This window comes from Acyrthosiphon pisum, chromosome A1 (genome assembly GCF_005508785.2).
Source record: "Acyrthosiphon pisum isolate AL4f chromosome A1, pea_aphid_22Mar2018_4r6ur, whole genome shotgun sequence".
Lineage (NCBI taxonomy): Eukaryota > Metazoa > Arthropoda > Insecta > Hemiptera > Aphididae > Acyrthosiphon > Acyrthosiphon pisum.
The window spans coordinates 167,750,974-167,767,299 of record NC_042494.1 but is presented as its reverse complement, the minus strand read 5'-3'; the positions used below and the strand labels follow the sequence as shown (position 1 = coordinate 167,767,299).

The 16,326-nt window shown below is 27.2% G+C and overlaps 1 protein-coding gene across 5 annotated transcripts; it reads left to right on the top strand.

The window, feature by feature from the left end:
* Window positions 1–5,190: 5,190 nt before the first annotated feature.
* Window positions 5,191–16,045, top strand: LOC100570632 (probable vesicular glutamate transporter eat-4). Of its 5 annotated transcripts, none has more exons than XM_008188058.3 (12): window positions 5,207–5,357; window positions 8,608–8,761; window positions 11,101–11,135; window positions 12,904–13,116; window positions 13,506–13,579; window positions 13,697–13,773; window positions 13,935–14,046; window positions 14,130–14,283; window positions 14,364–14,647; window positions 14,753–15,008; window positions 15,085–15,212; window positions 15,291–16,045. In XM_008188058.3, exons 4-12 carry the CDS (start codon window positions 12,963–12,965, stop codon window positions 15,456–15,458), a joined length of 1,407 nt encoding a protein of 468 aa, XP_008186280.1. In that variant the 5' UTR covers window positions 5,207–5,357; window positions 8,608–8,761; window positions 11,101–11,135; window positions 12,904–12,962; the 3' UTR covers window positions 15,459–16,045. The 5 variants fall into 5 exon arrangements, with proteins under 5 accessions (XP_008186281.1, XP_016662573.1, XP_008186280.1 ...); XM_016807082.2 differs by lacking the exon at window positions 5,207–5,357 and adding an exon at window positions 5,725–5,926; XM_008188059.2 differs by lacking the exon at window positions 11,101–11,135 and having other exon boundaries at window positions 5,191–5,357.
* The last annotated feature ends 281 nt before the right edge of the window (window positions 16,046–16,326 follow it).

Here is a 16,326-nt window from a genome sequence, read left to right as displayed (position 1 = left end):
CCTAAAAATAATAATATAGATAGATAAAAAAAAAGTCAATATAACAAAAGTCAATATTAAAATATGTATATTGTATATTTGTATACAATTTACATATTTTAATACACTATTTGTATACAAATATACAATACTTACAACCTATCTATGTCAATATGGGTGTACATTATAATAAACTTCTCATATTATGTATACCTACCTACTCTTTTTATTTGTTATTTCTTAACCTTTTGATACCTAAATTATAACATGTTATGTTATGTTTTTTTTTTTTTTTTTTACTGTAAAGGCTTCAATATTTCACAAATAATTTATGTTAATTGGATTATCATTCATCGTATTATGATTATAATTATTAATTATAATGAAGATTGATAAAATATAAAGATATATAAAAATATGTTTTTTTTGTTACAAAAAACTCCTTGAATCAATATTGTAACTTATCCATTTCTATATTTTTTTTATGTAACTTATTTAGGAACTTATAACATTTACGACAAAATAGAAATAGGTAACGGCAAGCAGTCGTAGCGACAAATCCTTGGTGACTAATCGGCTTTGACCTTTGATAATGAATCTAACCAAAATGACCAAACAATTATTTTAATAATAATATTAAAATGCTATGTATTGTTTTTTTTTCCAAATATTAAAAAAATAATTATATAAAATATCGTATGCCTATAAAAAGCTTAAATTAGTTTAAATATTTTGAAAATGTTATTGTACCTAGGTATATTATAGAAAGTTATAATTTAAGTAACTACCTACAACAGCAGAAGGTTTCAATTTTCCGCAGTTATTTAAAAAAAAAATTAAGTAATCACATACTAGTATACTATTGTCAAACGATACGACAAAGTGAAATATGAGTAGTGAGTATACTTTTTATTCGTACATCTAAGCTCACCTAACATTTGATCACTTGAATCTTCGCCATCCAAATAATTATTACAGTTAAAATAAACCACCGAAAAGGAACGGTGTTTTTCTTGATAGTACTTATCCATCATCCGATCATTCCAGAGTCCAGACAAGTTACATTCCAGGAAAATGCAACCAACCTGTTGTGGGAAAACATATTTACGTAAAATTATTTTAAGAAATGTATGGTTAAAATTAAATTCCAATATTATTACTCATATAGTTATACAATTTAATCCACATAAATGTGATCAGTCGTACTCAATTGCGTTTAAGTAATCAACGTAGATATGTGCAGTATTATTGATGTATAAGGGATATGGTACAAGTGTACCTACATTATTACAATATTCTAAAGTACTCCATCATCAGATTTTCTTTGCTTTGAAAAGAAAAAAGTTAAGAGATCATGATTATTATAAGACAATAAACATTGAATTAATTTTCATTAGTTATAAACATATGATACTCGAACAGTATTATATGAATCCTCAGTGCCGGCTGCCCGGCTCTAGACAAAATGTGTACTTACATAGGAAAAGTCAAAATTTGCCACCCTTTCATTTTTATCTCTCTATTTACCCCTTGTTCCCTTAACCATATCCTCAAACATGTTCACGTTTAATTCGAGTTCAAGTTACAGTATACCTTATACGTTATAGTTATAATTTAAAATTCACAAAAAATTATTTTTATTCGATTATAGACAATTAATTTATTTATTAAAGGATAAGAATTTTTATTTTTTTGACTGACTGGAACCACCTTAAGGGAATATCAAATGTACCGCTTTTTCAGACTAATAGAGCGTATAGGCTATTATTATCTATTCAAGTCTCAAAATCATGATTTAATTATAAATATACTAATTATACTATTATAGTATTTATTTGTTTTGGTGCATATGTATGCTCGTAGATATTAAAAGTAAATTGATTTGTATATAATTTTATAATAATGCCAAATTTCAATGGGACGTGACGTAAAGTATATATATTTAGTGGGATCCAATAGGTCCAAATCCTAAACATTTACGTATTCGCCATGGCCTAAAAAGTAATACTATTATAATGCTGTCCTATGAAATAAATCTTCGTAATAAAGAATCTTAAGTTATAATTAGCATTGACGTTCCATAAAAAAATTGTAAGAAATTAATCGAATGATGTTCTAAGTGATCCACGTTCATGCGACTACAATTAAATTTATTTTTCAGGTTAGGCAGGGCTTGAATTCATATAGGTTAATATATGTTTATATTCTTTGCAGTAGGTACTATAAGTCAATTCAAAGTAATTGGTCGCGCGAGATCATAAAATGTACGTATACCTAACTACAGTTCATAAACATAAACAATATTATTATTGATGATAAATAATTTTGCACAATTGCACAAATTATACATATTTTGTAGTAAATTTATTGTTGGACTTGTGAGTGACTGTGAAATTGTTATCTATAATTTTTATTTTAAATTATTATTTTAAAAACTGAAAACTTGTTGCGTACTTGCGAACCTGTATTAGCATAATTGATTAAATTTTAATTAATATAGAACATTTTATATCTCATATACCATATACAAATCCTAACCCCAAACATTGTACTTACATTATATATATATATGTAATTTGGTTGCTTGTGAGCCGGATATAGACAGTTGCTAAAACACCACCAGGTATTAAACCGATACAAAATCCATCACAAGTGTAATTAAAGTAATCATAAATCTGTAATTATAACACAAAATATTAATTTGATTTGATAAATATAAAAGTAGACATTTTAGATTTTCCTTCATACAACCAATGATACAATATTCAATGGAAAGTAAACATTTTGAATATATTTTTGTATAATAGTTACTTACTTCGCTAGACCATAACCTTGACACCAAAACTTTCCTATCGTATTCGAATAGAAAATCCAGAATGATTAAACCTGTGTAAAATAATAATTTTACATAACCTATAGACTCTGGTTAAGTTTAAATTTGAAAGCCACAATGTAGGTATTATTAATAATAATAATAAACCACTATTAAAACTAGCATTTTATTTCAATCAGAATATTACTAAATATTATTTTTCCACCTACGTTGATAAATTAAATTTTAAATACTACAATACGGTTGGAGATAATATTTAGCATCGCCAGTCGGTCTCAATCTGGTATACTCAAGAAACTATACATATTTTATAAGGTCTAAGTCGATAGTATTAATTCTTTTCGAAAAAATGTCCCTAAATTTACATATAAACGCGAGCAAAACTATTGCATATCCTCTAATATATAGTTTTCAATCGGATAAGTCGATCAATGAATCTGGACGATGTTGATGATGTTGACGATGTGATTAGATTTTGAGGTGAAAAATTGAAATCTACTGGTCACTGCAGTGTCTTCGAGCTCCATATCCTCCATGCTAGAATAATTTGGCAGCTAACCGATTTGTTTAAATATACAAAGTATATCTTATTATATACTACATGCAAAGTCATTTTTAAATTTATCAGAAATCGAACTTTAAATGCTTGTAAAAAAAAATTAGGCACACCGGCAAAAATTGAAAAAAAAAATAAATTTTGGGGGTTCCCATAGTTAGAACTGAAACTCAAATTTTTTTTTCATCCAACCCATACGTAAGGGGTATCTATGGATAGGTCTTCAAAAATTATATTGAGATTTCTTATATCATTTTTTTCTAAACTGAATAGTTTGCGTGAGAGACATTTCCAAAGCGGTAAACTTATAAACTTCTAAAATAAGAGGATGATAAAACTAAAAAAATATAATATTATTATGTACATTACCATGCAAACTTCCACCGAAAATTGGTTTGAACGAGATCTAGTAAGTAGTTTTTTTTTTAATAAATAAATAAGTATACAATAATTATGATTCTCGCGGGGCGTGACTTGATCGGTACCGGGTACGGAGCGCGCGGGGGGCAGGTTCCCGACAGCGCTTATCCGAGTGGGTAATATTATTATAATATTAGATAAGACTTCTGCTGGACCTGGTAGTGGGGCATAAGTTCATGCCGGCTGAACGAAATTACTTATTATTTATGTTACTTGCTGCTACGGAGCCCTTCATGTTCGAGTCCGACTCGCACTTGGCCGCTTTTTTTTTCTTTGGACAAGTCACGGTGTCCGGAGAGAAGTGCATGGCACCACCCGTGCATGCAGGCAGATACCTACGGGTGCCCACTAAAAAATCTGTTAAACTGTGGCCTAACACGTGTTTAAATTTACAGTACCCTCCCCCATAGTTAAAAACCACCCAATGGCCTAAGTTGCCATGGGTTGATTAATAAAAAAAAGAAAAATTGCGCCTTTGTATTTTTAATATTTTTCAACTGCTATTGTAACGATATATTAGGAGCAGTATATTAAATTTTCACGTTTTTTTACTCAAAAAATAACACATTTATTGACATTTATAGAAAAAAAACTAAAACAATCGGTAACTGCAAATGTTCGTAAAGAGCTCAAAACAAGTCAAAATAGTTTCAAAATTGTATGGTGTAAAGAAAATACTAATATAAACATTATCAACGATCTTTCTATAGGTACATAGATTATTCTGTATTCAGTGTATATTGTTACACGATTATTACATAATTTATCTAAATAGATAATAATACTAATAATTGTACAATAAATGTAATAATAATATATATGTAGCTATACAAGTCAAATCAGCTTACGTATTACACTCCTACTATGTAAGCATATTATTGTATGTACCTATATTAAAACAACACTCCTCCTCACTATTCAACACTAAATAAAACACTATTAACACTATTATTAAAATATAATATCTAAATAGATAAAAATAATGATAATAATTATTTAATTTATATGACTTATATTTTATTTATTTTTCGTCGTCATGGAAATTAGCATTATTTCGTTACAAATTTTTCGGCGTTGTATATATACATGCAGTATTTTAAAATTGATCAAAACAACCAGACTAATAGTGTTAAAATCAATATAACTCATATTTAATGGAATTTAAGAAGGTGTAAATCTACGGTTATTAATTAATTGGTCAAGGAAACTAAAGTATAAATACTTGAGTATATAACAGACTGATAAAAAAGACATTCAGTTAATCAATATTGAAGCAATTTAATGTTTAAGTCCCTATTGTTCAATATTATAATATACAGAAATTGTTATCTTATTAGTTAGACTATTAGTTCGATAATAATTCTAGGTAGGTACTACGCTTACATTTTTCGAACTTCGATATCAGTTACATTTTAATTTTTCTACCACTCTATTATAAAACTAACAGTATATAGTACACGTTTATATTGTTTTATTTTTCAATTATCGATATGCTTCATATTGTGTTATGACGTAAAAAAATTTATTTTTTCAGAAATAGAAATATTATAAACACGCAGCACGTTAACTGTAAGTAATACCACCTAAATAACTAAGGTTGGTTGAGAAATGTACTATAGGTAAACTATAACATAACAGAAGCTATGTTAGAAAGTGGATTTTTAAAAGCTTTTTTACTAGTTTTTTTTTAATGTAGAATAATTTTCCGCTTAACTGCATATAATATTACTGTCAATAACAACTTTTCTGATAAGTATACTGTGTCACTATAGGCCACTTGTTAGACAGGCAGTTCGAAGTCTGTTATGTATTTTATAAATACATTTTTTCTCTCTCTCTCTTATATGTTAATTTTCTAAATTTCTAATTGACTTAATAATTTGTCCAGATGAAATTATTTTCAAGTATATTAAATTATTTTTAAATTCTGACCGGAGATTCGGTTATTGTTTTAGATTTCGAGCGAAACGATGCATGTATTGATTTTACAATGATGTGTGTTTTATTTATTTTTCTTTCTTGCTTCGACTTTCTGCAACAGTATCTTGTTCGATGGGACAGTTAATCTAGTTGGTTTAGTTGGTCTAGTTGTTATTTATAGAAGTTTTCAAAAGCGTCAGGAAAAACAACAAAAAAAGGTGAGCAAGTGGGTGTCGCTTTTCTGTACAGTAGATTACTACTGGGTAACTGTAATGGATATAATGTTAAATTTGAATTTAAAAGAAAAACGAGTCTGAGCGAATACGGTCAGTCAGCCTATGATATTACAATAATTATAGGTTACTAGTATATTTGATGATATTATTGTGAATAAAGTAGCTTATTTATCTACTTATGTGGAACCTTGTTTTAAATTGTCAATCTTTAGCTATAAAAGTTCAACATTTAATTAAATTTAACTACAAAATATTTTTTTTAATTTTTTAATTATTATAAATTTTGTTAAAATTCGAACTTGAAATGCTTATAAAAAAATTATGAACAAATATTATTGGTATAATATTATTATTGGTATTTTTCAACTGCTATTGTAACAATATATCATTAGACTTGGATTACATTTTCACGCTTTTTGACCCAACGAATAAAATATAATTTATATTTATAGAAAAAAAAACTAAAAAAAGGTGGGTAAGTGGATGTCGCTCTACTGTACGGTAGGTTACAAGTGGGTAACTGTATAATACTATAATGGATAGTATTACATTTGAATTCAATGATATAATATCACTGTATAAGAAAAACGATTCTGAGCGGAGACGGTTTGTCAGTCTAGATATTAGACATACATATTATAGGTATACTTATCTATAGTATTATTAATAATTTTCAAATTAATCATATCACAATATCCATTAGGTAACGCGTTATACATCAACAACAAACCGTGGTACTACCATAGATATATAATAGTATACTTTAGAAGTTTCAAGTACCCCCACAAATAATATTAATAATATTATACAATCACAACAAAATAACTAAAATAGTTATTCCAGGTTTTTTAATATGTAATTTCGTCAAAATTTGAACTTAAAATTACTATAAATATAAACTGTGCTTATGTATTTCTTAGAATTTTTAGTAACAGAATTAAATATTTACGTGGAATCTTGTTTTAAATTTTCAATCCTTAGATATAAAAGTTGAACATTTTATACATTTTTAACTACAAAATAATTATTCAATTTTAAATTTGATAAATTTTGTCAAATTTCGATCTTTAAATGCTTATAAAAAAAAAATTGTGCCTATGTATTTGTAATATTTTTCAACTGCTATTGTAACAATATACTATATACACAAAAATAAATATTATAATAATATCGCTCCGCTCAGAATCTAAAATTAAGAAAAAACGGTAATTTTTACGCATAATCGAATTTAGTTTTTGGTGTAGATAACTTCAAAACGTAGTTACATGCAATTCTCACTGAATGTTTATATTAGTGTTTTCTGTACATACAACATTTTCAAAATATATGTTGTTTCGAGCTGTTTACATACATTTATCAAATTCTCATAAAACGATTTTCTTATTTTCTTGTAATTAAAAACTGTGTGTAGGTACTTGACATTTTCATCGAATATGTATTTTACTATTTCATATACATGTTAAAATTTTAAAAATATTTTGACTCTTTTTGAACTATACTTGTAGACATTTCTCAAATTTGTTTAGTATTTTTTCTATAAATGCGCCAATATCATAAATAAATAATAGTCACAGTCATAAGTCCATATAAGTCCAGAACGATAGTTGAAATGCTTGAATATTTAATACAAAGTTTCTCATACATTTTTATAATAGCAATTGATAAATAATAACAATTAACAATATATGGCCAACATTTTTTTTTAGAGGTATTTAAAGTACATTTATTATTAATGTTGACAAAATTCGTTAATACCTTGATTAGGTACCTTAATTATTTTGTAGTTAAAAATGAATAAAATGTTTAACTATTATAGCTAAGGATTGAAAATTTAAAATAAAGATTCTCACAAATAGTTTATAATGTAACCAAGGAATCTAAAACATGTATACATAAACTCAGTTTTATTTAATAGAAATTTTAAGGTACAATGTTGTCAAAATTTGATATTAATTAAATGAAGAATAAAGAATTAGTTCCTTAATTATTTTGTAGTTAAAAATGAATAAAATGTTTAACTATTATAGCTAAGGATTGAAAATTTAAAATAAAGATTCTCACAAATAGTTTATAATGTAACCAAGGAATCTAAAACATGTATACATAAACTCAGTTTTATTTAATAGAAATTTTAAGGTACAATGTTGTCAAAATTTGATATTAATTAAATGAAGAATAAAGAATTAGTTATTTTTTTATAATTGAAAAATATTATTCGTGGGTACTTACAACTTTTAAAGCGTAATGTTATTATTTATATACACAATGACATTTTAATACAATTTTTCCGTTTAGAAAATTTAATAATTTAGCCTACTGTAATACTAAAATGCCTATTACTAAAATAAATTACTTTGATCACAAAAGTATCACAAATTATGTGATTAGTCTAAAATGTCTAAAATGACTTCTCTCAGAATCGTTATTTGTTAATTATTGTAACATCCTACATATTCAAAAACATGTAAAATATGAATATAATATAATACCTCCGAGTACTTAGTAGGTACTTAAAATACACTTAAATGTAAGACGACATTTTTGAACATGCCTAAATGTATTTTAATTTTAGCTATGCAAACTTTAACACATTAATGTATATTTCTTAGCCCTACCAAACCTGAAAATGATAATGCATTGTAATTTTATTGATTTATGTTCAGAGTTTTCGGAATTTTGTTCATCACATCGTCAATATTGCATATCATGGAAGCTATGAAGACCATAATAATTTCGGCATTTCAAAGGATTTATACATTTTGGGTCCTACTGAATAAACAGTATTTACTTCACGTTCCAATAGTATTGTGGACGATGGTATGTACTAATAAAATACAAATATATTATGATTTAAACAACTTACATGAAGTATTAGGTAAACTATATACTAAAGACGGCTAACCATTCCTTGGAAATCGTTTTATACTTCAATGCCCGTCATAGCACTTGTTTTATCATACATGTGTTATGCTAGTTTCTTTCTTTTAAACCGTTCATATAATTCATATGAATATCGTGTACATATTATTGTAATTTTCATGTACACCTTACGATGTATTTTCTTTCTAATTGAGCAAAATCTTAATATTATATTTTACAAAAACGTATATTTGTCAAAATAGTTGAAATATGATCAATTCTTTAGTAAACACACGACTATTTTGTTGTTATACTCACCTACGTCCTGGTCGAATTAATTCCGGAAATAACCGTGTTCTTTTCTATCACAAACTTCAGAAAGATTTTTAGTTGCTTGTATTTCGTTTCAATGAGCATAATATATTATCTGGAAGCTTTTCCGGACAACATTTTTTTGTTTTTTGAAAACAAGAAATTAGTGTATTTAATTTGTCATTTTATGCCATATTTTAGTCTTTTTGGTAAGTATACAAAACATGAAACGTACAAAATAAATAAACCTTTTTTATATGTTTTATAATTCATATAGTTTATAGGTTTCAAAGTTAATCGTTTGGATATCGCACCACAGTACTATAGTCTACTTTATGGTACCCTAGGATGACCATATATTACATAGGTAACTTGGTTATTTTCATCAAGTATCTTACAAAATATTTTGATTATTGAAGCAAATATGATTTATATAATGTAAAACGTTTTAGTATTATAAAACAAAGTTATTGGTAGTAATTTTATTTGTTAGCTGGAATTTAAAAATGTCCAATTTCGTATCCTGGGGGCGGTAATAAGTTTAGTGGTGGCAGTATTCTATGCCATTTTCGCTTCGGCAAAACTAAAACCATGGGCAATGAAGAAACCAGTAATAGAAAATCAACGAAATATACAAGAAGAAGTCAGTTTAACGGTTGTTTGACGGATTCATAAAATTATGTTTGACTAGCACATTATACCTATCCCCTATGACTTGTACAACTTCGTAAAATATTCACCTTATTATTTATAATAACTCACATTATCTATATATATTATAAAAATGGAGACAAAAATGTATAAAAATTCATCAATCGAGAACGGCTGGTCCCATTTGGCTCAAATTTTTTTTAAGATGTTCGTAACTGCCAGGAGAAGGTTTTTACGAAATAAAATTTTAGGAAAATCCACCGGAAAGGTAGTAAATCTCAAATCTGTATGTCAAAAATACAACAGTGCATTATATTATATTGGTTGCTATTGGTTAATCGGGCATGTTTGTTGATTTCATATAATATAAAAATGAATCGCAGAATGAGTTGCTAAGCGCAATAATTCTACTGTACGTGTGTTGTGACTTGTGACTGAACTCCTCCTAAATGGTTAGACCGATTTGAATGATTTTTTTTGTATGCGTTTGCGTTTATTCATCTGATTTTAGTACAGTTAGGTTAGGATTTTGTATTAATTGATTATATCAATCCACCATAGGTAGAAGACGACAAACTTGGTATAACTTTGATACTTTAGAGTTAAATCATACACTAACGTACATACAGCACGGGGTCCGCGATCTTCCACAGGTAGATTGCCTACCTGATAATGTACTACCTGTATTTTACAATTGATCAAAACAACCCAGCTAACAGTGTTTGTCGGATTTACTCCATATATCTTCAATTGAAAAAAAAAAAATAATAGGTCGTTAGGATTTAAGAACAGCAGGAAAACTAACGTCAAGCATATATCATTAACCACACATATTATAATATAATAATTTAATAGTATTGATAAAAATACGTTTTTGATAAGTATCTATAGATATGATAATAATATTTGCATAATATTTGCATAATATAATAATTTATAATGATCGACGAGGTTGTTGAACAAATAAAATACTACCAGCTAAGACATTTTTATGGTAGGTATATAACAACTTCTAAAAAAGAAAACGATATTCCCGGAAGTGCAGTTAATCAGAATTGAAGAAATTTAATTAAAAGTTTCTATAGGTGCTATACTGCTATATACACCAAAACTGTTATCTTATCAGCTATACTATTATAGGTTGATAATAATAATCTAGGTAATAAGTATAGCTTTTTTTTTCGAACTTCGATGTGAGTTGCATTTCAATTTTTCTACCACTCCTAACCTATAGGTAGGTATAGTACATTTGCATAGTGTTTTATTTTACATTTATTGAAATACTTCATAGTGTGTTTTGACGTAAAAAAGATTATTTTTTGTTCTCTTTTCAGAATTAAAAATCATATAAACACGCAGCGCGTTAACTGTAAGTAATACCACACAAATAACCAAGTGAACTTTTAATAGCTTTTTTACTATAGATTTAATAACTTTCCCATATATGAGATTATTGTCAATTTTATAAAATTATTTTTTGAATTTGAGATTCTGAGCGATGAATGTATTGTTTATACAATTATAATGATATGTATTTTTTATGTTTATTTATTTTTGTATCCGAAATCACCTTTTGGGACAGTAAAAATTCTTCGATTTTCTACTTTAGGAGATGGACCGACGGAAAAATGAATCTATAGTAGGTGTATTGGGAATAAAAATGTTTGTATTAGCATTTTCTTTATATTACTATTTTGACTTGTTTTAAGCTGTTTACGGACATTTTTAGTAACAAACAATTGCAATTTTGTTAGTTGTTTTTCTATAAATGTCAATAATAAAGTTTTTTGTTGGGTAAAAAAATTTGAAAATTTAACACAAGGCTCCTGATATATTGTTACAATATCAACAAATATCAAAAATATAAAGGGACAATTTTTTTTTATTAGCGTTTAAAGTTCGATTTCTGACAGATTTTATGAAATTTAAAATTTATAAATGATTTTGTATCGTTAAAAAATGTATAAAATACTCCACTTGTATACCTAAAGTTTGAAAATTTAAAACAAGATTTCAAGTAAGTAGGTTGTTCTGTAACCTTTAAATCTATAATTACAATTTTTTATAGTTATATTTTATGTTCAAATTTGGACGAAATTACATATTGAATAACAATGAATAGGTAACGATTTTAGTCATTTTATTGTAATTTAAAAATATTAATTGTGAGTACTTGGAATTTCATACAAATATTGAAATATGATAATGTTAATTCAACTTCACAGCTATATCATTGAATTAAAATTTAATACCATTAATTATAGTGCCCACTCGTACCATACTGTAGAACAGAGTGACATCAATATACCATGTTTTTTATAATATTGACCATAATTTATTTGTCCTTGAGTGGAAATCTTGAAAATTTAATACAAGGTTCCTCATATGTAGTTAATTCACTTTTTGAGACATTTCCAAATCTTTTAATATCTTTAGGATTTTTTTCTATAAAATGTCAATAGCATTTATTTATTTTGGTCACAGACATAATTAATTTCACAACTCCAATTTGTTCGTTGGTTTGAAATGTTCAAAAATTTAATTTAAAGATCCTCATAAATTGTGATGATAGAAACTGAGAAATAATATTGATATAAAGTCAACAGTAATTTTTCAGAAGTATTAAAATGACAAATTTTGACAAATTCACCGTTTCCTTCAAAATTGGCAAATTCTTTTGTACCTAGTTAAAAATATATAAAATGTTTAATTTTTATATCTAAGGATTGAAAAATTTAAATAAAGATTCTCACAAATAGTTAGTACCTATACTATTTATATAAAATGTAAAAAATGGATATGTAGACAAAGTTTTTTCATAGGATTTTTGTCAAAATTTGATATTTGAACGAAGAATATCGAATTAGTTATTTTGTTGTAATTCAAAAATATTATTCACCTAACACTTTTTATGAGAATTATTATTATTTATACACACAATGACATTTTAAAATTCAATTTATTCGGCAACAATGAATTTGAACTACTTTTATTTTATTAGATACTTATTATTCAACAGGCTATTAAGACCAGAATTATCATTTTTATTGCAGTTTAAAGAAATGTTTAATATAAATAGGATATAACACAATTAATGTAATACATATTATGTCCATAACTAAGTTATTACTTTTTAGTTACCGCAGTTGGTTTCTAATACAACGTAAGACAACTGATTTGCTGTAATTCGTGGAGGATGGAGTTCGAGGACATCGCGACCAGTAGATTAGATTGTCCATCTCAAATCCAACCACCGGATCAAACAACGTCAAGGTTCATCGACAGGATTATTCGTTTGAAAACTAGATATTGGAATAGAGGATTTTTAATTGTTTTGCTCACGTTTATAGGTAAATCATAAAATCATTTGGTAAAAATATACCCCACTGACTACAGTCTAAAGGCTTTTAAAATTAATATTCCATAAAATATACACTGTATCTTGTCCAAAGAGGCTGGAGACACTTGATCTTTAGGTTTAAGGTATCATTGTCTTTGAAAAAAAAAACAAAATTCTACAAAACCTAAACTCTATATGTTAAATATTATATCTATATAGGTACCTAAACAAGTTACCAACTTATTATATAATATTATATGAAACTATAAACGTGATAAAAATCATTATAGTTAGAATCAATAATTGTATTTATGCATATTAATATATTATATTGCCGAACTAATATATTGTGAATTCAAAATTAGTCATATAAATATGTAAAATAATTGTCTTAAATAGGTTTAACCATTCAATGGCTTCAAAATCAATCATTAAAGATTAATTTATCGAAATCTTATGAAGAAATTAATAACGTAAGTGCTATATTATATAAAATAATATACTTTTTTAAATTTAATATTTTCCACTGACTTACTGTTCAGCATATCAAATAATTCTAAAATAACTACTTTAACCATAATGTTCTACAGGTTCAATACATTTTTTATGGGATGTGTGTCGGTTATTTCCCGGGTGGTGTCTTAACCACCATTTTTTCGGCTCAAAAGTAATCAAGTGAAATCAATAATATTATCACATATACTTAAATAATATATAAAATGATACTATATGGGGCTAGGATTTATAGCATCATACTTTATCTATAATGAATATAATTTGATATTGTTCATAATGCATTGTCATTTTATTGTATTAATTTATGTCCAGAGTTTACGGAATTTCGTTCATCATATCGTCAATATTGCATATTATGGAAGCATTGAATTACTTGAAAGCGTATTTATATATTTTCTCACTATTTTGTATAGGAATGACCCTGGTAATAATAATATTCTTCATTAATATAAAGCTTATTTTCATAAGACATAGTTGATAAAGTTTATATTTTAATTATTGTCCTAGGCCATAGCGTCTACGGCATATCACAGGATTTATACATTTTGGGTTCCACTTAATAAAAAGTCTGTACGTCACGTGCCAATAATATTGTGGATGATGGTAGTTAATTATAAAATAAAAATAAATGTTGATTTAAACTTGATACGTGAACTACAAGGTAAACTATACTTAAATCGTCATACTGAAAGATTAAATGGATAATAATCACTTACCACATATTAATATACTTTATTATAGGTATTGTTGTGTTACCATGGTTCGTTTTGTGGTTGATCGTGGTCGGTGGAGATCGTTCTCAAAGCCCGAATCGTGGTTTTGTATTGTTCAGGCTGTTTGGAGGTTCAAACACCACACCACTTTCTACTGGAACCAATGTTGTTTCCTTAAGACGGCCAACCATATCGGACATTCCTTGGAAGTCGATTTGTACTTCAATGCCCGTCATTGCGCTTGTTTTATCATATATTTGTTATGCTAATTTACATCTTTTACATCGTTCATATAATTCATATCAATATCCTGTACGTATTTTTATAATTTTCATTAATACCTTACGATGTATTTTATTTCCGCTTAAGCAAAATATTCATACAATATTTTACTTACACAAATATTTGTCAAAATAGTTTAAACATGATCAGTCCTTGAGTAAACACACAACTATTTTGTTGTTTATCACCTTCATCCTGATTGAATTAATTCCGGAAATAACCATGTGCTTTTCTGTCACCAACGTCAGAAAGATTTTTAGTTGCTTGTATTTCGTATCAATGGGAATAATTTATTATGTGGAAGCTTTTCCGGACAACATTTTTTTGTTTTTAGATAACAAGAAATTTGTGCATTTAATTTATAATTTTATGCCATATTTTAGTCTTTTCGGTAAGTATAAAATCACATGAAACGTACAAAATTAAAACCATTTTTTTTATAGTGTTATAATCCATATTGTTTATAGGTTTCAAAATTAACCATTTGGATATCGCACCACAATACTCTAGTGTACTTTTTGGTATCTTTATGACTATATATTATATAACTTGGTTCTTTTCACCAAGTATCTTAAAATACAGTTTGATTTTTGAAGTAAATACGATTTATATAATATAAAACGCCTTAATATTATAAAACAAAGCTAACGGCCGTAATTTTATTTTATAATAGAAACTTAACCAAATCCAATTTTGTTTCCTGGTGGCGGTAATAAATTTAGCGGTGGCAGTATTCTATGTCATTTTCGCTTCAGCAGAACTACAACCATGGGCAGTGGATAAACCAGTAAAAGAAAGTCAACGAAATATGCAAGAAGAAGTAAATTTAACGGCTTTGTAATAGATTCATAAAATTATGTTCGAGTTGCACACTAGCACATTATGCCTATAACTTCATGAATTATTCACATTATTTATTGTTAAATAATTTTTAAAATATCCTAATATTTTTATTTTAAAGCAAATTATACCTAACCATAAACAGCCTGCACAAGTAGCAATGTCAGGTAATATTAGTAACATAAAAAAAATTAATTAAATATACAATAATAAAATATACAAAATAAATAATATACATACATTGTCAAGCTAAACTCAATTTTGTATCTCTTTTATGTCGATTGTTGTGAACCCCTGTCTGTATGCTATACGCAGTATGAGATATAGTAATAGTATAATATAGTATAGTGTGTAAGCATATTAATGTGTGAACAGACAGAGTCACACGGTCTTAAGGAATTCGCTGTGTGGACAGTTTTGAGCCCGAGCGAGCCCCTACCGTGTCTCGCTGTCTGTGTAATAGTCAGTGTAGTCCTGGCAGACCATCTAGCAGAGCCTCTGTTGTTTTCTTAAGTCTAATAATTATTCTGTGCAACTAAATTTCTTTTAAAATTGATTATATTAATAAAGTATTAGTGATAACTCAAACACCTCGTATTTATTTACTAACGAACAAACTCGGTTGTGGAGACGTCCATAACACGATTAAGAATGTATTATGCCTACCATAGGCGTGCGTAGATTCTTTCTGCAGGGGCCCCCTAAAAAGTCTGAACTAAAGATTCTTGTACTAATAACTACCGTAAAATGGGGTGACTTCGGTCATGTGGGGGTGATTCCAGACAACAACATGTTTTTTAATTAGATTATAATTTTAGAATACACGTTTAGTAAAAGTTGAAAAAGTTAATATCTATATTATGACCTCC